The 26,146-nt window shown below is 35.7% G+C and overlaps 2 protein-coding genes across 9 annotated transcripts in view; one reads left to right on the top strand and one right to left on the bottom strand.

Moving 5' to 3' along the window:
* Ugp2 (UDP-glucose pyrophosphorylase 2) overlaps positions 1–10,922 on the top strand; it is a 51,817-nt gene extending 40,895 nt beyond the window's left edge. For all 4 annotated transcript variants that reach the window (XM_047522274.1, XM_047522273.1, XM_047522276.1 and 1 more), the window contains exons 4-10: positions 908–1,093; positions 2,286–2,419; positions 3,772–4,069; positions 4,996–5,193; positions 5,765–6,007; positions 8,625–8,729; positions 10,450–10,922. In XM_047522274.1, the coding sequence (XP_047378230.1) occupies positions 908–1,093; positions 2,286–2,419; positions 3,772–4,069; positions 4,996–5,193; positions 5,765–6,007; positions 8,625–8,729; positions 10,450–10,557 (1,272 nt within the window). In that variant the 3' untranslated portion in view covers positions 10,558–10,922. The remainder of the gene's footprint in view (positions 1–907; positions 1,094–2,285; positions 2,420–3,771; positions 4,070–4,995; positions 5,194–5,764; positions 6,008–8,624; positions 8,730–10,449) is intronic.
* Positions 10,923–12,178: 1,256 nt separating this feature from the next.
* Positions 12,179–26,146, bottom strand: part of Vps54 (VPS54 subunit of GARP complex) — a 98,230-nt gene continuing 84,262 nt past the window's right edge. For all 5 annotated transcript variants that reach the window (XM_047522267.1, XM_047522268.1, XM_047522269.1 and 2 more), the window contains 3 exons: positions 17,242–17,349; positions 15,359–15,453; positions 12,179–12,812 (listed from right to left, as the gene is read on the bottom strand). In XM_047522267.1, coding sequence (XP_047378223.1) covers positions 12,707–12,812; positions 15,359–15,453; positions 17,242–17,349 — 309 coding nt within the window. In that variant the 3' untranslated portion in view covers positions 12,179–12,706. The remainder of the gene's footprint in view (positions 12,813–15,358; positions 15,454–17,241; positions 17,350–26,146) is intronic.

The following is a 26,146-nucleotide window of genomic DNA, read 5'->3' as shown; positions in this document are numbered from 1 at the left end:
GTAACTGAAGAGTTCATTTGAGGATCTGTTCCATTAAAGCAACATATGTGACATAAATTGAAAATATGTGACAAAAATGTCACATAAGTTGAAAATATGTTGTGATCTTTTAAAAGCTTTTATTCTTGCTATAAGATGCTAAGACTTATCTGTGCCTGTTTAGAACAACAAAAATGACTCTCTGCTTCTAAGAGTCATTGTTCCTTTCCCGTGAGGGAGAAGTTAAAAGTTTAAGGCTCTCTGCTCACAGAAATAGTTGAGAATGCTAGGGAGGAGGAGATCTGGGGATTTTCTCCAGTCCAGCCCTTGTTCTTTTAACGGGGTATTTCCCGGAACAATGAGAAGACTTAATTTTCCAGTGTGGGCTTTTATAGTGACAATTAAGAGTTAAATTCTTAAGGAATTCTGTGCATACCTATGCCATCATCTTCTGAAGATCAAACTTAGGACTGAATGAAGGAGAATGGCAAAGAACAAGTATGTTTTGGTTTTTGCCTTCTATGGTAGAATAATGTATAATTGTAAACATCCATCAGAATTGAAGTAGATCATAGTGCACCAGAAATAGATTTTGATGAACTTTGTGTATCTTATTTGCTTTGTTGAGGCAAATTGGAAATTTTTAGTCCAAGAAACTTGGATGTTCCCATCAGCCAGACAATTGTTTATAGACAACTTTTTCCCTTTCTTATACTTCATTACAGTGTAAATGAACCACTCAACTACTACTTCGTGCAAGGGAAGTTGTCACCAGAAGGGTCTGGTGATATTAAAGGAAATGGGGGTGAAACTTTTCACAGAGAAACCAAAACTTTTAAAGAAAGATGGAAGTAATCCCAGCATTGATTTGTTTTAACATCTCATGAAGCTATCTGAATTACTCCTATAATTTTATTTTTCCTTTCAGATTCAACCCTATGAAAAGATAAAGGCCAGGGGCTTGCCTGATAATATATCTTCTGTGTTGAACAAGCTGGTGGTGGTGAAACTCAATGGTGGTTTGGGAACCAGCATGGGGTGCAAAGGCCCTAAAAGTCTGATTGGTGTGAGGAATGAGAATACCTTTTTGGATTTGACTGTTCAGCAAATTGAAGTGAGTAACACAGCCTTTCTGATGAGATACTAAAATAGTTTTTAGGTTATAAATGCAGCAGATGTGAATTTGAGCTAATCAAAGAGCTTGCTATCTTTAGTCTCTTTAATAGTGTTAAAAAAAGGTTTAAGGTCACATCCTTAGGATGATATAAAAACTTTTGATCTTAAAGCATTTGTGGTTGGTGAAATCTCCAGGTCTATTCAGATTATCCTTTGATCTGCTGCCTTCCACCTCCTTTCTTTTGGCTAACAGCCTTTGTGATGACTGGGTTGATCTAGCTTTATTAACCCCTTTTGGTAAGTTGGAGAAGATAATGCATAACTAGTTGGATGTCATGAATGCTGAGAAGTGTTCTTGGCATTCCTCTTATGACAGTCATTAATCAGACTGTAAGCTCTTCAGAGGCAGTGTCCCTATCTTTCCCTTCTCTGTATCTGTTGTCTAGTATGATGCTAGCAACTAGTCAGGACATTAGCAGTAGCAGTGGCTAAAATTTATCCAGCCCTTACTGTGTACCAAGTACTCCAAGCTCTTCCTAAGAATTGATCTATTTGTTCCTCTCAACAACTGAGTTAAGTAGTTATCATCCCCATTTTACAGATGAGGAAACCATGACTTTATTTCCCAAGCTTCCTTACTAGTTAATCCAGAATCAACATTTGAACATAGATAGTCTGACTTCTAAGAACCTATTTTCTCTCCCTATGTTGTCTCTTAGCTCTTCTGAGAGATTGAAAAGATTTCAGGTGAGGTGTGATTCAGAATTTTTGACCATTCTGAGAACAGCAAGCCAGATCTTTGTAACATCTGTACTTTGATCCCCACAGAACTTGAAACATAAGAGTAAATGCTTACTTAGCATTTGTATATTCAGTAAGGCCTCAGAGCACCTTGGCTGTGCACACCCTTTGAGAGTTGGCTGCCTGGGGGCACCAAGCTGGGCTTAAGTTTATAATTGGCAATAAAGTGCAATCAGTAGTTCTGTTGTGATTTATTGAGGGAGCACATGGTGAACTGCTTAGCAAAGTGTCTGACTGTTGCAAAGCAGTTACTTATATCAAATGTATATATTTGGATGTATTTGGATGTATATACAGATGAGGTTATTTTGTGATTAACCATGAAGAATTAGTTTTACATAAGCAAAGGAAACAAATCTGGGTAATCTGATTGCCATTTTCCTCCCTAGCACTTGAACAAAACCTACAACACGGATGTTCCTCTTGTTTTAATGAACTCTTTTAATACGGATGAAGATACAAAAAAAATACTACAAAAGTACAATCATTGTCGTGTGAAAATCTACACTTTCAATCAAAGCAGGTAAAAGGAGTAAAAAAATGACTGTAGGGAGTATTACTCTTGGGAAAGAATTTAAAAAAGTTGTCAGTGGATCTTTATTTATTCATATGCAGTGCTGAAAATTGAACCCAGTGCTAGACAAGTGCTCTACCACTGAGCTACAACCCCAGTCCAGGAAAGGATTTCTGTGCTTTGTAATAGTAGTCTGAAGATGTGCATATGCCAAAGACCATATATTGCAAGTGCTTGATACCTTTAAAAGTTGAACATTTAGGGGCTGGGGAGATAGCTCAGTTGGTAGAGTACTTACTTGCCTTGTAAGTACAAGGCCCTGGGTTCGATCCCCAGCACTGCAAAAAAAAAAAAAAAAAAAAAAAAAAAAAAAAAAAAAAAGTCATTTATTAATAGCTATGATTGTTAGTCACTTTTACAGTTCTGTAATTTCCAGTTCTTTAAGGTCTGTTTAAGATTCTCTTCCATGTCCAGAATATTTGAGGTTAGCTTATAGATCTTTGCTTTCTGAGGGTATATTTGGGCTTCAGCTAGATCTGTGGAAGGCTTTCTACATTCTACAGTATTGATAACCTTCACTTCTGTGAAAATCTCTTCATCTTGAGTTAGGCCTGGGGATAATTTTAATAAATTCTGGAGAAAACCATCAACTTTGGGGAACGTGGAGTGAGTAGAAAGGAATTCAGATGAAGAATTGTGATAAACCCCAGGCAACTGGGGAGATAAGGTTTCCACTTAAGAATAGACACGAGTCTACATAAACTTATGACAAAGGGATACATCTAAAGTTTTTAGGTTGTTTTTTAATCCATTTAACCGTGGAAGCTTAAGGTCACAGATGGGTTCTGTTTTTCTTCACTCTGTTGTCCTGATTTCTCCTGCCTTCCTCTCCCTATTGCCAGTTTTTACTCATGTGCTCATTGATGATGGGAAGGGTGCTAATGACCTGCTGTTGATTTTCTGAGGAAGAAAGAGAACCACTCCTGAATATATCTGTAAGAATGGGCAGTTTCCCCTAGATAGGTCTTAATGGAAAACAACCATCCTATATCCAAAAAGCTTGAGAACATCATTTATTTAATATATGCCTCCTCTTTAGGAGTTATAAAACATTAATATCTTAAAAATTTGAGGTGTCTTACCATCTATATGACCATGGAAAACTTTTTTTTCCAGCAGCTATCACTAGCTAAAAAACAGATTTTGAACAACACCGAGATTTTCCTAAGTGGGTTCACTTATAATTAACTATTGAAACACTGAAAAAGAAGGGATCTTTAACATTAATACATTGTTTTGCTTGAAGGTCTGGAATGCTCTACAGGGTTGATAATGCAAAAAGAACTTTTTCTTTTTTTAAGGTACCCGAGGATTAATAAAGAATCTTTACTTCCTGTAGCAAAGGATGTATCTTACTCAGGGGAAAATACAGAAGCTTGGTACCCTCCAGGTCATGGTGATATCTACGCCAGTTTCTACAACTCTGGTTTGCTCGATACATTTATAGGAGAAGGCAAAGAGTATATTTTTGTGTCTAACATAGATAATCTGGGTGCCACAGTAGATCTTTATATTCTTAATCATCTAATGAACCCACCCAATGGAAAACGCTGTGAATTCGTTATGGAAGTCACAAACAAAACACGTGCGGATGTGAAGGTAAATACTGAGGGGAAGCATTGGGATTTAGTTTTCACATTCATAGGTTATATACTTAAGGCTTTTTCTTTCTAATTTTAAAGTTTCTATTTTAAGCAGAACACTTATCCACTTGACATTGTAAGACAGAGTGAGATGGTATTCTGTGGAGTAATTCAGGTTCTAACATAACAATGTGAATCATAAATCCAAAGTTAATGATATTAGAACCATCCTTTTTGGATAATCTGTGATTTTAACTGAAATGTTCCGTAAGTATTTATGAAATAAAACTGAAATGTGAAAACATTTTCATTAAGTTTGTTCAGACATTAATAGTCCTGTCTGGAACTTATTTATTTCATTGTCCCACTAATGAAAACTTTCTTACAGAATATATTTATTAAGTTTTATCACTGTAATATCTTTGTAGTACTTGTAAAAATGTGCCGTTCTTTTGGTGCACATCACAAATTTGTTTAACCTGGCCTGTTTGATGGTCATGAAATTTGGCCTTAGATGAAATGGCACAGATTTTACTACTTACCCACAGAAAAGGAAGCAGTATGTAAATATTAAAGCAGTCTGTCCTTGACCTGGATTCTAAGCCCCTTGGAAATGTCTCCCTCTTTCTACACTGGAATGTTCTAGTGGATGAAAGAACATCTTCAGCCTGAGGGCACTTATCTAGTTGTGCATTTGTCTCTGCTCCCCTTATAGTGAGAACAAGAGGAAAGGCTCTTTCTATAGCAGACCTTAGGCAAGTGAGGATTCTGACCTGCTTCTAGGATTTTAATTGTGGACAAGATGGTGGTTCTACCTTTAAAATGTGTCACTTTGTATTCTGGGAGATTGTACCATCAATGTCTTTTCTATAAAATTAAGCAGGATGGTGTGGTTCTGATGGGGAAAGATGTGGAAGCACTCATTATTTTCTGCTTTTCTAGGGTGGGACACTCACTCAGTATGAAGGCAAACTGAGATTGGTGGAAATCGCTCAAGTGCCAAAAGCACACGTGGATGAGTTCAAGTCTGTATCAAAATTTAAAATATTCAATACAAACAACCTATGGATTTCTCTTGCAGCAGTTAAAAGACTGCAGGAACAGAATGCCATTGACATGGAAATCATTGTGAATCCAAAGGTAAGCAAAAGTTGGGTCTCATTGGGCCTCCTGGTGCTGAGTGAAGATCATAATAGGCTATATATATGGACCTCATTGCCTACTCCCACCAGCCTATCTATTCCTTTGGTCTCTTCTCTTTGCCTCGTGAGACTCTAGGTTCCTGGTTCTGTCCTCCAGAGTCTGCATTCATTTCTGTAGTGTGCCTTTATTTGACCTTGGCCTGTTGTAGTGGCATGAGCAGTGGGCTCAAAAGTAGTAAAAGACCCACCTATGTTTTGGTTATTGCTCTGACACTATCAGCCATTTGGCCATATGCAGCTTATATGAGTTTCTGGAATCCTGGGTTCTTTATGGTATAATGGGAATATTACTACATAACCAGAGTTATGAGACCAAAAAAATATCACATAGGTTGTTAAGACCTTGGCATATAATAGGTGCTTGATAAATGTCAGTTCTTGAAATTATATCTCCCTCGTTGGTTCTCTGAGAGTAATCCCTTCCCAAATATTAACCATCATGCATGGAACCAATTTGTAAGTTGCAGGTGCCTAAAATCTGTGCCCCCCCCCCCTTTATTTTTTTACAGACTTTGGATGGAGGCCTGAATGTCATTCAGTTAGAAACTGCAGTAGGGGCTGCAATTAAAAGTTTTGAGAATTCTTTAGGTATTAATGTTCCAAGGAGCCGTTTTCTGCCTGTCAAAACCACATCAGATCTCTTGCTTGTGATGTCAAACCTCTATAGCCTTAATGCAGGATCTTTGACAATGAGTGAAAAGCGGGAGTTTCCTACAGTGCCCTTGGTTAAATTAGGCAGTTCTTTTACAAAGGTATGTAACCAGAAAGCTGATTATAAAGATGTGATACACTTATGGAGTTAAGTCTACACTACTGACCTGCTGTATTCCTCTATCTTTGATGTCATTTAAAGGAATCGATTATAGAAGATAAAGATGTACTTTTTGAAAATTGATTCACTGTAGAGAATGTTTAAATGTGGGGACATTTTACCTTATGTCCCTCCCATGAGTAGTACTGCTTTCATCAATGGAAAAAGATTTTAATTCTGGCTTAACAGATATTTATTGAGCTCTTCTCATGTGTTGGATAGTATTCTAGGTGGGGGGATTTAGCAGTAAACAAAAGAGACTAATAAAATCCTTGTTTTCATGGAAGACTTACATTGTAGTGGAGAAGGAAGAAAATAAGCAAATAAATAAAATATACAATATTCTAAGCAGCAAAAAATCTGTGAAGAAATATAACGCAAGAATAGGAAATATGTGTGGGGAGAATGTAATTTTACATTGATTGGATGGCCACGGACAGCCCAACTAAGAAGTTAAGTGAGTGTATTAGGCAGGTATCTGGGCCAAAAACCTTCTAGGCAAAGGGAATAAGTCTAGCAAAACCTTACTCTAATAAGTGGAACCTTGAAAATTTAATCACAAAATGTTCAGGTTAATGAAGCCATAGGGTGAGTCTGTGTGGCTAACCTTAGTGTCCTGCTATATCATCCAAGTCTGTTGTAGTCCTGGATGTGGTTTAGTGCCACCTGGTATGGACTACAAATGAGGACTTGAATAGAAAAGTGTATGAGTGTCCTGAAAGTCAAATGAAAAAGAATGTTTCAAGAGGAAGTAGGCCAGGCAGAGTAGTACACACCTGTAATCCCAGTGGCTCTGGAGGCTGAGACAGGAGGATCGTGAGTTCAAAGCCAGCCTCAGCAAAAGCGAGGCACTAAGCAACTAAGTGAGACCTTGTCTCTAAATAAATATAAAACAGGGCTGGGGATGTGACTCAGTGGCCGAGTGCCCTGGAGTTCAAGTTCAATCCCCAGTAAACCACCCCCCACCAAAAAAAAAAAAAAAAAAGGAAAAAGAGGGAATAAGCATTCATGCTGCCGATTCAAGTAAGATGAGTATAAGAATTGACCATTGTATTTATCAATATGGAAGTTTGGGAGTCTGATGGGAATAGATTGAGAGAATAGGACAAGATTGGAGATATGAATATTGACAGCTCATTCAAAAGTTTTGCCTTAAAGAGAAACAGAAGGTAGAAGGGGATATAAGATTAAAGAGGTTTTGTTTTTTTTTTTTAAAATATGGGAGAATTGCTAAGTATAGTGGCATATGCTTGTAATCCCGGCTATTTGGTTGGCTGAGACAGAAGGATCACCAGTTTGAGGCCAGCCTGGGCAATTAAATGAGACCCTGTCTTGAAGTTTTAATAAAGGGCTAGGATTCAATCCCCAATACTGCAAAGATAAACACACACATACACATATGTAAGTAAATATACTTATATATTGATGGGAACTGATGCAGTCAGGAGGGGAAAAACATTGTAGAGAGACTTCTTGAAACAGTATTTTTTAAATAAGCCATAAGAAGGAACCTAATACACAGTGGAGAGGTTGGCTTTAAGTCAGTAGAAATTGTCCAACCCCAGTACTAGGAGAAAAGGGTAATGGGCTAAGAGGCAAGATCGTGATGGTTGAATATAAAGGAAGGTTTCTGATTGTATCTGTTTTCTCAGCAAAATAGGAAATGAGGTCACACAGAACAATCTTTAGTGCTTATACATCCAAAGAAATAAAAGGCAAAGATAAAAGCTGGGTGCAGTGGCACACACCTGTAATTCTAGCACCTGGGGAGGCTGAGACAGGAAGACCACAAGTTCAAGGCCAGCCTCAGTGCCTAAGCAAGGGCCTGTCTCAAAAAAATAAAAAGGGCTAGGGGTGAAGGGCTGGGAATGTAGAACAGTGGTAAAGCACTCCTGGGTTCAGTTCCCCGTTAACATCCCCCAAGAGACAAAGATAGGGATAATGGTGATTTGTGTTTTTGTTCACAAGTGGCTTATGAATTCTACCCATCCCATAAAACCCATTTCCAGTCTGGAATGCTTCAAACCATGCTTGTTCATTCTTTTTCCCCAATATATCCAGGCTGTGTGAACTACTACTTATCTGGCTTTTAAGCATGATGGCTGGTTTGGTTATCTTAAAACAAAACAACACACACAAACACACACATCTGACTGGCTCAGCTGTTTTATAAATTGCTTGATTTTTTTAAGGACAAGGGTCATATCTACTGGACTCTCCTGCATAGGATTTTATAGTGAGAGCTTAATAAATAGGTGCTTCTATTTATATAGCTCAGAAAACCTGAGCTTCAGTTACACCGTTTTGTTAGTATAATTCTTAATTTGGTACCAGGGATTGAACCCTGGGGTGCTTAAACACTGAGTCATACCCCCAGCTCTTCTTATATTTTATTTAGAGACAATCTTGCTGCGTTGCTCAGGGCCGAGCTAAGTTACTGAGGCTGGCTTTGAACTTGCAATCCTCCTGCCTCCTGAGCTGCTGGGACTACAGGCATGTACCACCATGCCTGGCTCCTATGAAACCATTTTTGAAATATTTTTTGTATCAACTTAAAGGTTCAAGATTATCTAAGAAGATTTGAAAGTATACCAGATATGCTTGAATTGGATCACCTCACGGTTTCAGGGGATGTGACATTTGGCAAAAATGTTTCATTAAAGGTATGTATGTTAATGATGAAAATCATATTACTTATAGCTTTATAAGTAGGTATTGTCTTCTAGTCCTAAATTTACCTCTGCTGGGGTACTTTTTAGACTGAAACAGATATAATCTTTTAAAGTGTGTAGATACAGATATGAAATAAGTTACTATAGTATTTAGTAGTAGTATAACCAGATATATATCTGGTTAAAATACCAACATAATTTTATAAGAATTTTGTGGAATATAGCATTCAAATGGGAAAGCAAACACTAGTGACGCACATCAAAATGTTAAAATCTTTAAAACAGGATCACCATTAGCATTAGCTCTCTAAAGTTGACTTTTGAATGACATTTTAAAAGTGACTTCATATATACTGAATAGTCTAAGCATAATGTGTATAATCTTTAAACAAGTATAACAATGTTTACATACTATAGTACTTAGTATTCTAGCCTAGTGTAAGAAATAGGAGGGGAATATGGTGTAAGTATTAACCCATTATGCCCTGTGATCCCACATATGGGATACCCACAAACACTTGAGCAAGAGACCATCTATGGTGATTTTGAAATATTTATATTTTCAGAGTTCTATTGAGAAAATAGGTGAATGATTAGTGATATTATTCATAAGCTATAGATTATGATTTCTGATTTTAATGTACTTGTACCAGTTTCATTGAAGTATTCACTGAATTGAAAACTTGAGACTTTATGGGTTAAAGCTACCACTTAAGACTTTTTTTCCTAATAAGTATTTTTTTTTTTTTTTAATGCCATACCTATTTTGTCATGTGTTCTTTCGCTTAAAGCTACTTGCTTAAATGAAGATCTTGGAAAAACAAAAACTCACTTATATTGAATTTATTGCTTACACTACCTAATTTAAAATCTCAAGACATGAAAACTTAATCAGTACAACCATTCCTTTAAACACCAACAAAAAGCCACAACCAGCTGGGCACAGTGGCACAATGCCTTGTAATCACAGTGACTTGGGAGGTTGAGGCGGGAGGATTCCAAGTTCAAGACCAGCCTCAGCAAGTTAGGTCTAACTTGCTTAGGCCCTCCCTATCTCAAAACACAATTTAAAAAAGGGCTGGGGAATGTACCTTAGAGGTAGAGCACCTCTAGTTTCAATCCCCAGTACCAAAAACAACACAAAACTGTATGAAAATATAAATCAAGCAATCTTTTCTGTGCTGGAGATCAAAGCCAGGCCCTTGCAACATGCAAGACAAGTGCTCTATCACTGAGCTACAACCCCAGCCCTTCTTCCCCGCTGCCTGCCAAACAACTCGTGGAGTTAAGTACCTTGCTAAGTTGCTAGGGCTGGCTTTGAACTCACGATCCTCCTTCCTCAGCCTCTCAAGCCACTGGGATTACAGGTGTGTGCCACCAGGCCTGGCACCTGTTACTTGCTTTTTGGGTATTGGATAATGCTGGCGACCTTGCAAGTAGGCCTTCAAAAAAGCCAGTTCTGCTATGGCACTGGGTATACTTCCCATTCTTGGCACCACCTCTGATAAGGAGGCAGGGAATCTAGAACTATGGCCAGGATTGTGACAGAAGGACACATCACAATTTTCCTTAATGTTACTTGCTTTTTATGTTTAATATTGTTTATAATTACAATTACTCCATTGTAAAAGGAGTTGTATAATCCTGATAATTCTAAGATAATTGCGTTGCAGTTGCAAGTATATTCTTAGCTCTCTGTTTTCCCTGTCAGGGAACAGTTATCATCATTGCAAACCATGGTGACAGAATTGACATCCCACCTGGAGCAGTATTAGAGAACAAGATTGTATCTGGAAACCTTCGCATATTGGACCACTGAAAAGAAGAATACTGTATATACACTTTATACTAATTATGGGCTAAATTATGGGCTAAATAATTTCTTATATTGAAATGTCCTCTAGGATTCTAAAGTAGGCAGGTACTTGACTATGTTACTGTACCCTGCAGTGTCGATTTTTAGAGTTTTCTGCAATATGCTTTTAGTCTAAGAAAAACAGATGGAGCAATACTTTCCCTCTTTGAAGAGGATCCTGAAAGTTCATCTTAAAGTGCAATATTGTTTAATCCTAAAACTGGGGCAGTTCTGTTGGAAGTTTTTTTTTTTTTTTTTTTTTAACAGAAGCCTCAGTGACGGTCACTTTGAATTGCCTGTGATTTCAAAAATAAAGTGGTAAAGCCATACTCATGTATTATTGAACTTTTTAATGCTAATTTTATGGAATAGCAAAATAAAATGGTTTGTTCTTGCTAAACAGATACTATTATATAGGTTGGAGGGTTTGCTTTTGGAATTATTTAAGTACTCACCAGCTAGTTTCTACCAAGTCCAGATTTTTGCATTTCTAAGAATCTTAAACACATTCTTATTTCCATAGGAAATGGAAGATATTTAGTACTTTCATCTAGTTTTAAGACTGGGATGCCTGCCATGCTTTCCACAGACTCTCTCTCCATTTACTGAAACAAAGTGGTGTTTCTTTCCCCAGCTAAATGGTTGGGGTGGGCAGAGGTAGAGCATTTCTTTCAGATCCTTATACTCTAGTATGGTGGGATAAATGGGGTGAGGGAAAAACTTCACGTCACTGGAAAATGTTCAAGAATAACCTTTACAAATAAGGTCTACTGGTAGTTCAACTTATGTCTTTAAGAATCAAGTCATTCTTCCCAATTCTTCCATAATTAAAAAAAAAAAAAGTTGTCTTTTAAAGTCTGATTTTTTTTTTTACACCTTTATTTTAGACAAGAGTGTAAGAACCAATGACATACCTTTGTAATGATAAAGGAAAGAAAACAAGCTTTCCTTTTGAAAAAACTGAAAAGCACAAAATAAGACTATTTCATTGTACATAATCACAAGATTAGGCACTCTGACAGGGTTAGGCAAGAGTCTTGGTGTGAGGTGAGGCACAGGCACTTTCACTTCCAGAGTGCTGCTGATTCTAATTTTTAATTTTGAAGGTAGGCATCATAAAAGTCTTTAATACCTTATATTTCTAGCCCTAAAACAGCAGCCCATATTTTAAAATTTCTGTTTCTCCCTGGTCTTTGTTCATATACACATTGAAAGTAACTTAAAAACAAGAATCCAAGGGGACCATACTTCATGTTATCTAAATGTTAAAATGAGAACTTATAAGTAGGCATATTACATGAATACATATTCTTACCTGTTGGAGGGGAACCCAAACCCTTCATAGGTACTTTTATAAAAATACAGGTATTAAACTGTAGCCATCTGTATTCCACTCCTGGAAAGTATTTAAGTTAGTTGCATAAATGCCAATATCTTATTATTACTCGTAATTAGCCTTTCATGTATTTAGACTTTTCGAGAAGGCTTTACCCAGTTGACATATGGTGGTAGTAGAAAGATTAAATATGTAACACAAAGCCTGAAACTTGACATTGGTCACTAAAACAAAAACTGAATTCCTAAATCCAAGCAATCAAAAGATGTTTATTTTTTATAGAAAGATCTGTAAAAAAATAATTTTTTCAAACAGCTTTACTTTCATAGAGAAAACGTTCTACAGAGGTTGACTAAGATTTTAATATTTTAAATTGTACCATCATTAAATAAGGTGGGACACCATATGAATTTCATTGCACTGGAAGAAATGCAAAGCATTTTTTAATATAAAGTATACAGAGCATTCTAGTCAACTACAGCTGTGTTACAGCTATGTGTTCTTTTGGATTTGGTCCAAAGAAACCTGAGTCTGTTTCCAGAAAGAATGAAAAATGTTATAGACACCTGATCAGTTACTCCTCACTTAAGAATGCACAAAAATGGCATTCCTTGTAGATCCCACTGAATCCAGTTTCCCAACACTGATACTTTCCTTTTCCCTTTCTCCCATCTCAGTTCACTTTGGGTTCCAGGTTCTTGAAACACAGGCATTCAGATTTTCTTCAGAAACACATGTCCCATGGTCAGATGAATTACCCAGTTTTCCAGTAAGTTGTCACCTCTTCTGTTCCCAGATCTCTGCCATATTTAGGTCCAAATCTTTAAGACCTTTTAAGGCTTGAAGATTTCCAGTGTAAAAAGCTACATCTGCTGTGACCAACCTAAACATTGAAGAGAAAATTTTTAAATTTCACACTTTCTATCCAGATAAATGAGCAATGCTCTCAGATTCCTTTGCCAGCTGCTATAATACTATTTAAAATTCCTAGGGATAAATATCAATATTTCTCTTACCAGGATTCTTGCTATCATAAAGTTAACCATTTAATGCTTTATTTAAAAAAAAAATGTTTGGGAAAATATAAATGAATGCATATTACAGTCAGGTTCATTATAAACTCTACCCAGTAATATTGGATTTATCTTAAAAGAGCATGAATTAAATGAGAAAACAAACTATTTTTGATTGGTTGTCACTAGAGTATATACGGATGTGACTAAAATAGTATATTCAAGGGAAGGAAAGGCCAGGTTTCCTGAGCATTATCTAAGGAGTAAAATAGAAGCTGGTACTACTGGATATAAAACTTCATACCAAGGGCTGGGGATGCAGCTTTGGTGGTAGAGCTCTTGCCTAATATGCACAAGGCCCTGAACTCAATCCCCAGAACTGCAGAACAATAAAAACCCCTTGATACTGATAATACAACAACACAATGAAAAAGAATCACACCTTTCTGTACTTGATCTGTCACATTAATGCCTATACCTGAAAGAACTTCCTTTATAAACACTCAACTATTTAATTAAGAACTATATACCCTGTGACTGACTCTCATACACACACACACAATCAATCATTCCTTTTTAAAGTTACAAATACTGATTTTTGCTGATACTACTTTGTTTAACCAGTCTCGTTTTTTTCCCCTCGAAGTAGGTATGAAATTGGGGGGTGTGGGGGCTGCTGTGGAGCAAACCCAAGGTTCATATACCTTCTAGGCAAGTGCTACACCACAAGCCCAGACAGCAGATTTTTAAATTGTGAAATTAATGTTTGTGAAGCAATGATATAACCATAAAATACCTCAAAATCCTAAAGGATCTTTATACAAAATTATTTCCCAGTATGGCAATCAGAGTCTTAGGACAAATGGGTGATTTGGCAAGTGTAATTGATTTTGGGGCGGGGGGGATCTTTGCACTTTACAAATGGGCAAATAAATGGAATTGTAAAGTAATGAGTGCATTTCAGTAGCTTAATCAAGATACTATGGGATTCCTTGTTGTGAAAAATGAATAAAATACTACTCCATATGAGATATTCAGCTTAACTTTGTCTCAGTGTACTCAGTAGTAATCACATGTTGATTTAGGATTCAGTTACTTAAGGTATCTTTATCTTACAATCAGGAGTACAATAAATGACAAATGAAACTCATAAATATAGTTTGAAACTCAAAAAAATATTGAATGATGTATTTTCAATCATTAGTTAATATTCTAACAATCAACAGTCTTCTAAGGTTAGTCTAAGATAATACCCACAAAGTACATAGCTTGGTCTGGCACAGAGGACAGTTTATTCTCACTAAGAAAAGCAGATGATTAATGCTCACCTGTTCAATTCTACTGACACTGAAGTGACCCATAAGAAAAACATCACTTTAGAAATCGGAGAGCTGGGCATATTTAAAATAAAAACTCTTATTATTCCAGCCTTTCATAATTTTAGCCATAATAATAATTAATAGAATAAACTGCTAAGAAAATAGTGTCTCCCTAAACCACTCACAATCCAAATTCTTTAAAAGGGAGTGTTCTATACCTCATAATTCCAAGTTTACATAATATCAACCAGCCAATTTATAAATGGCCTTCACAGCTGCATAAGAAAACTGGTAATGAATAATATTTAGATAGCACCTAAGAGATTCTCTACCACCAGTAAATGGTTTCCTCTCCCCCCATTTTTTAATTGGTGCATTATAATTAATTGTACATAATGGTGGGATTTGTTGTTATATATTTCATATGCACACACTATTAACAATGTAACTTGGCCAATATCACTCCTGCACAGCACCTAGTATCATTATTTCTAATTTTAAATAGAAAAAATTTAAGGCACACAGAAGTGAATTTACCCAACATTATCCAGCTAAAAAGTGGCAGAACTAGTATTTAACCTAAGTTTTTAGATTCTAGACCCTGTTTTCTTTTTTATACTACACTATTTCAATAGACCCATGTTTTCTTATTCTAAATACTGTTTTCTTTTTTTTACACTATAGCATTCCAATGGTAATATATAAAATTTGCTCAACACTTTACAATATAACATACTGTGTCACTTATACACTACTTTTCATAATTATATGAAAGAATTAAGGCAGATTTTATCCTTGTCATTTTATAAGTGAGTCACATAAATTGAATGACCTTCACACAGTCACAGAGTGAGTAGAACTGAGTCCTGTCTGGAAAAGGAAGGCTACACACTAACTCCAAATGCCTCAAAACATATAAAGAACCTATCTTTCATAAACTACTTTAACAGAAAGAGAGACAGGGCAGCATCTTCATAGGGGAAAAAAGCAAAAATGTTGATTTTACAACTTTGGTCCCCAGTATGATAAAGATAAAAATAAATCACTAAAATAATTCAATATCATAATATGTGATAAAAATATATTAAAAATCATACCCATTTTGAGGTCCTCCATCATTTATCACATTTAAGTGAGATAACTGCTTTTTCAAGTGAAGTTTATAACTTGTATTAATTCTTAAAAATAACATCTGGAAAAGAAAGAAAATTGTGTTTCTTAAAAGTTCTCCTGAAATGGAAGACATAAGTATATGAGTTATCAATATTATTTGAAGAAAGTATTAAAACAAAACCTTGTTTTGACATATACTTTTAAAATGCTCCTCTGAAAAATAAGTAATTGCTTATTTCATTATGATTTTTCTCCTTAGTGGGACAAAAACTTTTTCCCCTTCTTGGCAGTACTTCTTTTAGCAATAAGACTGTTCTTCCAACAAAAAGTAAAAAGAACAAAAGGTAGCAGAAAGTTTTGTAATATATAAACTTGATTTAAAAAAACACAATGATAGAGACAAAGATACCTTTATGCTTCTAACAAAATCATTTCAAAGCATTTCATTATTCTTGCATGCAGACCTAATGAATTGTCCAATATTTCTTTGAGAAATATCTGACCTAAAATTGTATGAAACTGATTTATGGAAATGATTTAGTAGAATAATATTTTCTATGGGAAATAGAACCACCAGTGGAAATTTTGTATAATTATGGATATTCAAGTGGCAATAATGATATAAAACCTGTAACTTTTGCCCAGACTTGACAGAAGTATTCTTTAAGTTATGACACTAATAGAAACAAATGAAGTAACTATATATGCACCTCCCTGGCCTGGCTAAATTCAGATGGCAAATCTAGAAGGTCAAAATATCAGATGTGGGGGTTCTTACATATGGAATGAAAAGGAAGGGTCAGCTAGGAAGTGACCAGAAGGAAAAAAAGAGAACTAGTGGGTACTCATATCTTATGGCTCTCCCTCAGTACTCTGATCTCCAAAGGAGTTAGATGATAGTCATGAGGTTGATACTTTAAGTGAAGTGGTAATAAATAATACAGGATGGAAGTCGGGGGTGGCATGAGAGAGGCCATCAGTAGGAGCAATAGTAGGCAAGAGACACTAGGAAAGCTACTCTCTACTCCCAAACACCACTCCCATGCACTCAGAGCAAAAACAAAGTAAACAAACTTGTCTAAATAACAAAATTCCCAGTGGAAATTAAATTCACTTGATATACAACAACTAGGCTTGTATTATAACACTATCATTATACCACTAGACTGAGACTACCTGGTATAAAGGTAAAAAGTTAAAGGGAAGGGAAGGAGACTGGGAAAAAAGGAATGCTGGAACCTCTGAAGTTCCAGGTGAAGGAAACAAGGAGTATAGAGGTAAGGGAGGATTGCTGAAGAGTGAAATGAACTCTGGGATAATACTTTTATATTACCAGAGCAATGCAACAGGGGTAGAGCATAGATAACTTCACAGGTGAGAGGTGCCAAAGACTTCCTTCCCCATTTTGCTGTTTTTCCTCCCATACAAATATTCATGATAAAGCAGAATGATTTAGTTACATGTATTAATCTTATTAACTCCATCACTAATTCTTTCCAATCCATTTTGGATTACAATTGCAGTAACATTATGTTATTCACTGATAAATGCCAACTCCGTAATAATGTAACGAGTGATTTAAGTAGCATCTGGGATCTCATAATGGACAAAAATGGAAAACCTGCTTTTTAGAATTACTGATCATATAGTAAAGCTATAGCTCTCACCTAACAGCTATCACCGATCACTTTGAAATTAGAAAATTTTATCCATGTTCCACTGGTTAAATCAACAACCTAAAAAAAAGTTAAAAATCTTATCGGAATATGAACTAAGCTTAACTGTGCAAAAAACATGTAAAAAATCCCAGTCTGCATGGTATTACATGCCATATATACAAAAATAGTTGGAGGGAATTACTACTCACCTGTGTTTGTTCTTCTGGAAGAAGATCAAATATAGCTTCATGCATTTTTGCCATTTGCTTACAAATATTCCTGAAACAGGCAGAAGGAACAGGAGCTTTCACTTCATACTGGCAAGGAGAAATAAGAGTAATGTTTAGGTCATCTGAAGGTATGGTGTCTCCACTATTCCGTGAGACAAATGTTTTCTCCCCCTCCACACACCTGCCTCTGGTATAGGGCTCAAGCTTATATTTCAACTGTGATTTGTACTCCTCATACAAATCTTGAGAACCTTTTATTCAGTATCTTAATCTATTTTATGGTTAACTAAAACACCCTCATGACTAAGAACGGAGGCCACTTCCAATCTTAAAACTGGTTGCTTGGGTTCAAGTCCCAGCTCCTCCAAATCTTGGCTCTTTCATATAAATAGAGTCATAAAATATGTTACCATTTATGACTGGTTTCTTTCACTTAATCTTTTTTTTTTTTAAATTGTTCTATTTAGTTATACATGGCAGCAGAATGCATTTTAATTCCCTGTACACAAATGGGGTACAATTTTCATTTCTCTGGTTGTACACAACAAACCTTTTACATTTCATTCATGCTATAGTGTATATCAGTACTTCATTTCTTTTTATGGCTAATTTCCCATTGTATGAATAGACCATATTTTATCTATTTTTCAACTGATGGACATTTAGGTTGTTTCTACGTTTTGGTTATTATGAATAGTGTTATGAACATTTGTGTACAAGTTTTTGTGGGGACAAGTATTTTCATCTTTTTTGTTTATATACATAGTGTGGAATTACCGGGTCATATGGTTAACTCCATGTTTAATCTTACAAGGAAATGCCAAACTATTTTCCAAAGTGGCTGCCCCATGTATGATGACTCCAATGTATCTATATCCTCACCAAAATTTATTACTTTTTTTTAAAACCCATTCTAGTGAGTAACTTCTTAATCATCCCTCGGTAGTGGGTTGAATAACATCCCCTCAAAATTCATGTCTACCTGGTACTTCATGAGGTCATACCCATTAGAATGGGCCCTAAGTTCACTGCCTGGTGTCTTTATTAAACAGGAAAATTCAGATATGGAGATACATAGAAGGCACACAACCACGTGAAGACAGAGGCAGATACTGGTGTGATGCAGCTTCAAGCCAAGGAATGCCAGGGACTGACAGCAACTGCCAGAATCTGAAAAGAGGAGGGATGGATTCTTCCCTAGAGATTTTAGAGAAGCACATCTTAGCTGACCAGTTGATTCCCCCCCGTACCCCCACCCCGTCTCCAGAACTGTGAAAGAACAAGTTTCTGTTGTTTTAAGACACTTAAGTTTGTGTTGATTTGATATGGCAGCCCTAAACACTTACACCCCAAAACCTTCCTTCACTCCTCTTTCTCTAAAGATACTATTTTATCCCCTTTTATCACTGTCACAATTCTTCAGTCACCTAAACTTGACACTACTTCTTTACTCTCAACCCTGAAAATCTGGGTCCTGCCACCACCCAAACTACCTTCCCTTACTATAATACTCTTCTGAAATTTCTTTCAGAGGGGAGAAAAAAATAACTGAAGACATTCTTTCTTCCAAATTCAGTAACTTTCCTAGCCCTCCTTCCTCATTACTCTATAGTATTTCAAGCACCCTCAACTTTAAACCCTGTCCTCATGGAGCACTATGCTCTCCTGGCTCTTCCCCTCTTGACCTTACTCTTCTTCAGACTCTGGTCATCTAAATACAAGGCTTCTTCATTATTTAACTCCCTTATCATCCCCTCTTTTCTCTCTTCAGTTTCATCCAATCTTGTCCCTTCTACTTATTTCTAGTCCTGAAACATTTTCTTGGGTTTAAATCCCACATTTCCTAGCTGTTCCATTCAAAAATGGAATTATCATAAGCTTGCCCCATCCTGCTTTTCCTCTTTGTTTCCATGAGGGCTGCTATACCTCCTGGTCACACAGACTTGAAATATCCAACTCAGTTTTTACTCTTCCTTGTTTCAGATCAACAGCAAAGCCCCATAAATTGTATTTTCAAATTTTTTTGTACAGGAGTTTGTACTTTAGGTCAGTTTTTAAACCTCTACACTATTGGACTTTAGGTTAATTTTTGTTATGGGTACTGTCTTACATATTTAGTAGCCTGGTCTCTACTCACTAGTTGGCAGTAGCACCTCACTCCCTCTACCCAAGTTATGACAACCAAAATTGTGCTCAACATTTCTGAATGTTGCCTTCTGGGAACATGGACAAAATTGCCTCAGTCAAGAAACACTGCTCTATGGAAGGCCTTTAATACTTACTATAACCTGAAAAAATGCCATTACATTTTAGTTAGTCCAGGTATTAGTTCAATTAAAAAAAAAAAAAAAAAAAAGCCAAAAAGAGTTATGGAACATAAACTTAAATAGAAAACCCCAAACGGTTAAAATTCTAGAAGCCAGGTGTGGTAACGCACATCTGTAATCCCAGTGGTTCAGGAGGCTGAGACAGGAGGATCCCAAGTTCAAGACTAGACTCAGCAAGTTAGTGAAGTCCTAAACAACTTAGTGAGATCCTGTCACAAAATAAGAAACTTTTAAATAAAAGGGTTGGGGATATAGCTCAGTGGTAATGTGTTCCTGAGTTCAATCCCTAATACCAAAAGAAACTAAACACAACAACAACAATAAATTCTAGAAGAAAATACTGTAGAATATCTTTGTAGCTTGGGTTATACAAATACTCCTTAGGCTAGAATACAAGAAGCATGGGGGGGGGAGATAAAATGAATTTGATCAAAATAAAAAATTGTTCTTTATAAGGCACTTTTAACAAAATAAAAAGTCATAGGTTTGGAGAAAATACACAAACCACATATCTGATAAAGGACTTCTAGCAAAGATATATTTAAAAAACTCACACTCAGTAAGAAGATAACCCAATTTTTTAAAATAAGCAAAGCAAAAAAAAAAAAAAAAAAACAAAAACAAAGACATTTTACTAAGTAAAGATATGAATGGTAAATAAACACATGAAACGATGTTTAACTTGTTAGTCATTATGTAAGCTAAATCCACGATGCAGTGCTGGGGGTATAGCTTAAGTCATAGAGTGCTTGCCTAGCATATGTAAGGCCCGGGGTTCAATTCCCAGTACTAAACAAAACAAAAACAAACAAACAAACAACAATGAGACATCACTCTTACACACCTATTAGAGACTAACATTAAAAATCAGGAAGACACTAGAAAGTAATGGTGACAATGAAGAACATCTAGAACTGTAGTCTCATATATGGCAAGAAGGACAGCAAAGAGATAGATCCATGAATTCCAAAGGCATTCATCTAAAAAAAGAAAGGAGGCTGGCCCAACAGCCATTTAAAGGATATTTTGGAAAAGGCAAAATTAAACTAAAAGTGCCCAAAAGAATGTTTACTTAAGAAAAAGAATAAATTCAAAAGTCAAAAGTTAAAAAAAAAAAAAAAAAAGAATGTTTACTTATATTTTTTATATCAATTGTAGTAGTTCCACTACTCTACATATTTGTTAGTCATCAAACAATATATTTAGCAAGGGTAAATTTTACTGAGTGTAAATTATACCAATAAACCTGATTTAAATAGCTTAGCTTTTTACTAATAGCCACAGATCTCCACTATCTGCCCAACATATCACCCAATGCACCCTAAATAGAGCTACTACCTTCTATTCACCCTAAATAGAAATGCTACCTTTGTTATTAACAATAGTAAAATATTAGCAGCCAATATTTACCAGGACTTGCTTATAGTTGGATGTCTGATAAAAGAAAAGCCCTCCACATACATTATCACATTAATTGCCATTACAACATTATGAGGTAAACTCTACTATTACTTCCATTTAGAACTGGAAACAGAAGCTTAAAAAAAATAATAATTTGCCCAAGGTCCTTCAATGACAATTGTGTATCATACATGGTATCTGAATTTAGGTCTACCTGACTCTAAAATCCTGAATTACTCGCTTGTGATTTCTAACAACACGTTTGCTCATGCTTGTTCTCGGAGATCTCTTCATCTCAACTTCGTCTGCCCTTATCTTATCTTTAAAAATTGAAAGGCAAACCCTGTTATTTTGGTATGAATTAAACACAGGATTAAACTCCTGGGAACACAGGAAAGCAAACTGAACAGGAGTGGCAAGAAGGGACTTAATATAAGGAAAATGTGCATGCCAGGTAACAGGAGCAGCCATCAGTGGCAAAGACAGCAGAGAGAACACTGCTATAAAAGCCAGACAACATTCTTCAAGTAATTGATATTAAAAACAAAACAGAAACAAAAGAAAAGGGGAGGGGAATATTCTAGTTTACAGAAAACTTAAAAGGACTTAACCAAATGCAATAAATAAATCACACAGAAGTCTTTGTCCAAACAAATCATCATACAAAGATATTTTGGGACAACTGTTAAGTTTCAAATATGAGAAGAGATGTTAGATGATATTGGAAGATTATTAATTTTCTTAGGTATGGTGGTTATGGAAGGTTTGTGTTCTTAATTTTAAAATTCTTTAAAAAATTAGGGATGAAATAAAATATTTTAGTAAAAAATTCTAAAACATTCATAACTTAAGTTTAGGTGAATATGAACACAAAGTCCTTTAAGTCTAGTCAGTCATGATTCTTTTTTAAAACTCCCACATATGACCAAAATGACAGATTCAAGTCAGGGTTTTAAGAGTATGGGCAGATTTTTCAGTTTTACTTCATTATATTCCACAGCCTACTACTAGTTCTACTATTTAACATTTACTTTATCCTACAATGTTAGCAGTTTATAGTCCTCTGTCTTGTTAAGATGGTAAATTTCTTGAGGACAGATATGTTTTTCTTGTAACAAAATTCAGTAACATATCAGAAAAGCAAAATGGTGGAACTGAATTGCTTCTAAGTTTAGCTTGTACTTGATCATGAAGGAAAGAATGAATTTCTAAATAAGATTTTTTCCCATACAAAACTAGAAAACTAAGTCATATACAGTAAGATACATTTGTGGATCCCTATAAATTCCTTTATATTCTTAAAAGTAAAATGTAAAGTAACTTCAGTTAACCACTCAGACTCTCAAACTGTGGTCTGGTAACTCCTAGGAGTCACAGACCCTTTCAGAGAATCTGGGAAGTAAAAATAATTTCCATAAAAGCACTAAGATGTTTGTTATCTTTTTTACTCCTATTTCCTCATGACTGCATCAGTTTTTAGTTGACTTGTAATATCACGATCCTGAAAACTAATGGAAGATGTATATGTACATTGTTTTAGGATTTCTGAGCTTTAGGGCTGGGGTTGTGGCTCAGCAGTAGAGTGCTTGCCTAGCATGTGTGAAGCACTTGGGTTCAATCCTTAGCACCACAGAAAAAAAAAATAAAGGTATATTTAAAAAAAAAAAAAAAAAAAAAAAAAAAAAAAAAAAAAAAGAATCAACTCTTGAAAAAAATTTGGCTTTACATTCTAATATGATACTTAACGATAAATACAACAACATTCGTAAATCAATAAACGTAATACATCATGTCAATAGACTTAAGGATAAGAATCATATGGTTATTTCAATTGACGCAGAAAAAGCGTTCAACAAAATACAATACCCCTTCATGCTCAAAACACTAGAAAAAATAGGGATAGTAGAAACATACCTGAACATTGTAAAGGCTATTTATGCTAAGCCCATGGCCAACATCATTCTTAATGCAGAAAAACTGAAACCATTCCCTTTAAAAATGGGAACAAGATAGGGATGTCTTCTTTCACCACTTCTATTCAACATTGTCCTCGAAACTCTAGCTAGAGCAATTAGGCAGACCAAAGAAATTAAAGGGATACGAATAGGAAAAGAGGAACTTAAGCTGTCACTATTTGCTGATGACATGATTCTATATTTAGAGGATCCAAAAAACTCCTCCAGAAAACTTCTAGACCTCATCAATGAATTCAGCAAAATAGCAGGCTATAAAATCAACATGCATAAATCTAAAGCATTTTTATATGCAAGCGACGAAACAGCTGAAAGGGAAATGAGGAAAACAACTCCATTTCCAATAGCCTCAAAAAAAATAAAATACTTGGAAATCAATCTAACCAAAGAGGTAAAAGATCTCTACAATGAAAACTACAAAACATTGAAGAAAGAAATTAAGGAAGACCTTAGAAGATGGAAAGATCTCCCATGTTCTTGGATAGGCAGAATTAATATTGTCAAAATGGCCATACTACCTAAAGTGCTATACAGATTCAATGCAATTCCAATTAAAATCCCAATGATGTACCTTACAGAAATAGAGCAAGCAATCATGAAATTCATCTGGAAGAATAAAAAACCCAGAATAGCTAAAGCAATCCTTAGCAGGAAGAATGAAACAGGGGGTATCGCAATACCAGAACTTCAACTATACTACAAAGCAATAGTAACAAAAACGGCATGGTATTGGCACCAAAATAGACAGGTAGATCAATGGTACAGAATAGAGGACACAGACACAAACCCAAATAAATACCATTTTCTCATACTAGACAAAGGGGCCAAAAATATGCAATGGAGAAAAGATAGCTTCTTCAACAAATGGTGCTGGGAAAACTGGAAATCCATATGCAACAGAATGAAACTAAACCCCTATCTCTCACCCTGCACAAAAAACAACTCACAATGGATCAAGGACCTTGAAATCAGAAAGAGACCCTGCAATCTTATAGAAGAAAAAGTAGGTCCAAATCTTCACCTTGTTGGCTTAGGATCAGACTTCCTTAACAGGACTCCCATAGCACAAGAAATAAAAGCAAGAATCAATAACTGGGATAAATTCAAACTAAATAGCTTTCTCTCAGCAAAGGAAACTATCAGCAATGTGAAGAGAGAGCCTACAGAGTGGGAGAATATCTTTGCCACTCATACTTCAGATAAAGCACTAATTTCCAGAATCTATAAAGAACTCAAAAAACTCTACACCAAGAATACAAATAACCCAATCAACAAATGGGCTAAGGATATGAATAGACGCTTCACAGAAGATCTATAAGCAATCAACAAACATGAAAAAATGTTCACCATCTTTAGTAATAAGAGAAATGCAAATCAAAACTACACTAAGATTCCATCTCACCCCAATTAGAATGGTGATTATCAAGAATACAAGCAACAATAGGTGTTGGAGAGGATGTGGGGAAAAAGGTACACTCATACATTGCTGGTGGGGCTGCAAATTAGTGCAGCCACTCTGCAAAGCAGTGTGGCGATTCCTTAGAAAACTTGGAATGGAACCACCATTTGACCCAGCTATCCCACTCCTTGGCCTATACCCAAAGGACTTAAAATCAGCATAGAGATACAGCCACATCAATGTTCATAGCTGCTCAATTCACAATAGCCAGACTGTGGAACCAACCTAGATGCCCTTCAATTGATGAATGGATAAAGAAACTGTGGTATATATATACAATGGAAAATTACTCAGCTATAAAGAATGACAAAATTATGGCATTTGCAGGCAAATGGATGAAATTGGAGAATATCATGTTAAGTGAGATAAGCCAATCTCAAAAATCCAAAAGACAAATGATCTCACTGATAAGCAGATGATGACACATATTGGGGGGTGGGAGGGGGTAAGAATGGAGGAAGGAGGGACTGTATAGAGAGAAAAGAGAGGTGGGAGGGGTGGGGGGAAGGGAAAAAATAACGGAATGAATCAAACATCATTACTCTATGTAAATGTATGAATATGCAAATGGTATGCTGTTACTCCATGTACAAACAGAAACAACATGTATCCCATTTGTTTACAATAAAAAAAAAAAAAAAAAAAAAAAAAGTACAAACCAGATAAAAACAAAAAGCTCTTTGGGATAAATTATTTTCATTAATGTGAAGGTGTCTTATGACCAAAATTTAAGAACTAGTAAACAACTGAAGTACTGTTTCCCAAGTACTTCTCTCTCACTGTCATTTTCAAAGGATTAGGCACATGCCTATGTATGTGTGAATGGGAGTCACTTTATCTTGCCCTTTTATGATTTTTACATGTCTGCTGTCCCTGGCATTTCAAAATCTTAAAGATGCAAGTACAAGAAGAAGCAAATCAAAGTTCCTTGCCTACTAAGGTTATTTATTCTAAGTATGATCTTGGGCATAAAGTATACATTAAATAAACCTTCAAACTTCCAAGTTATGAAAGTTCTGCTTTCACCCAAAGACATGCATTTAAGAACTTAGGAAAAGGAAAGAGTGAAGGATAGGGCAAAAGTGAGTGGGGCTAATTAAATGACATTTTCCAGAAGATACCCTCCCAGTATAATTGATAATTCCTTATGGAATGACCTATGGGAATGAAAAGAAACAAACATTGAAATTGTTTCTGAGGGAAACAATACAGCACCTCAGACTTTCAGAGCATTTTTAGCTTGGAAAATAAAGTCACATACTTTATTTCAAATAATTTATTTACTTTTTTCTTACTGATCCTTGTCCTTAAAAATCTCTCTGGAAGGCTTTCAAACCATTGTTTTGAAGAAGGTATACATTTGTCAATGAAGCCAACATAAAAATGCTTCTGTGCAGGATTTCTACCACCCCGAAACATCTACCTTACTCTCTCTATCCCTGCCCTTTAGAAGATGCACATCAACTATTTGGGAAATCTTTAACGTTTTATTGAGTTGTTTTCTAAACTCTGGGGGAGTTGATTTGTTACACATCTATGACCACTCTAGTGCTGGTCAAAGCTAATGGACACATTTTCCTGAAAAACTATTTATAAATCCTACCCATTTAACTGGTATATATCTTTTAAAAATTTAGACTATTATCACATTTTAACTTATGTGTAATATAAAAGATCCTCTATAAAATGAATAGTCACAATGCTTTTAAGCAAAGTCTAATGAT

The sequence above is a fragment of the Sciurus carolinensis genome, chromosome 13 (genome assembly GCF_902686445.1).
Source record: "Sciurus carolinensis chromosome 13, mSciCar1.2, whole genome shotgun sequence".
NCBI lineage: Eukaryota > Metazoa > Chordata > Mammalia > Rodentia > Sciuridae > Sciurus > Sciurus carolinensis.
This window is presented reverse-complemented; position numbering and strand designations above follow the sequence as displayed.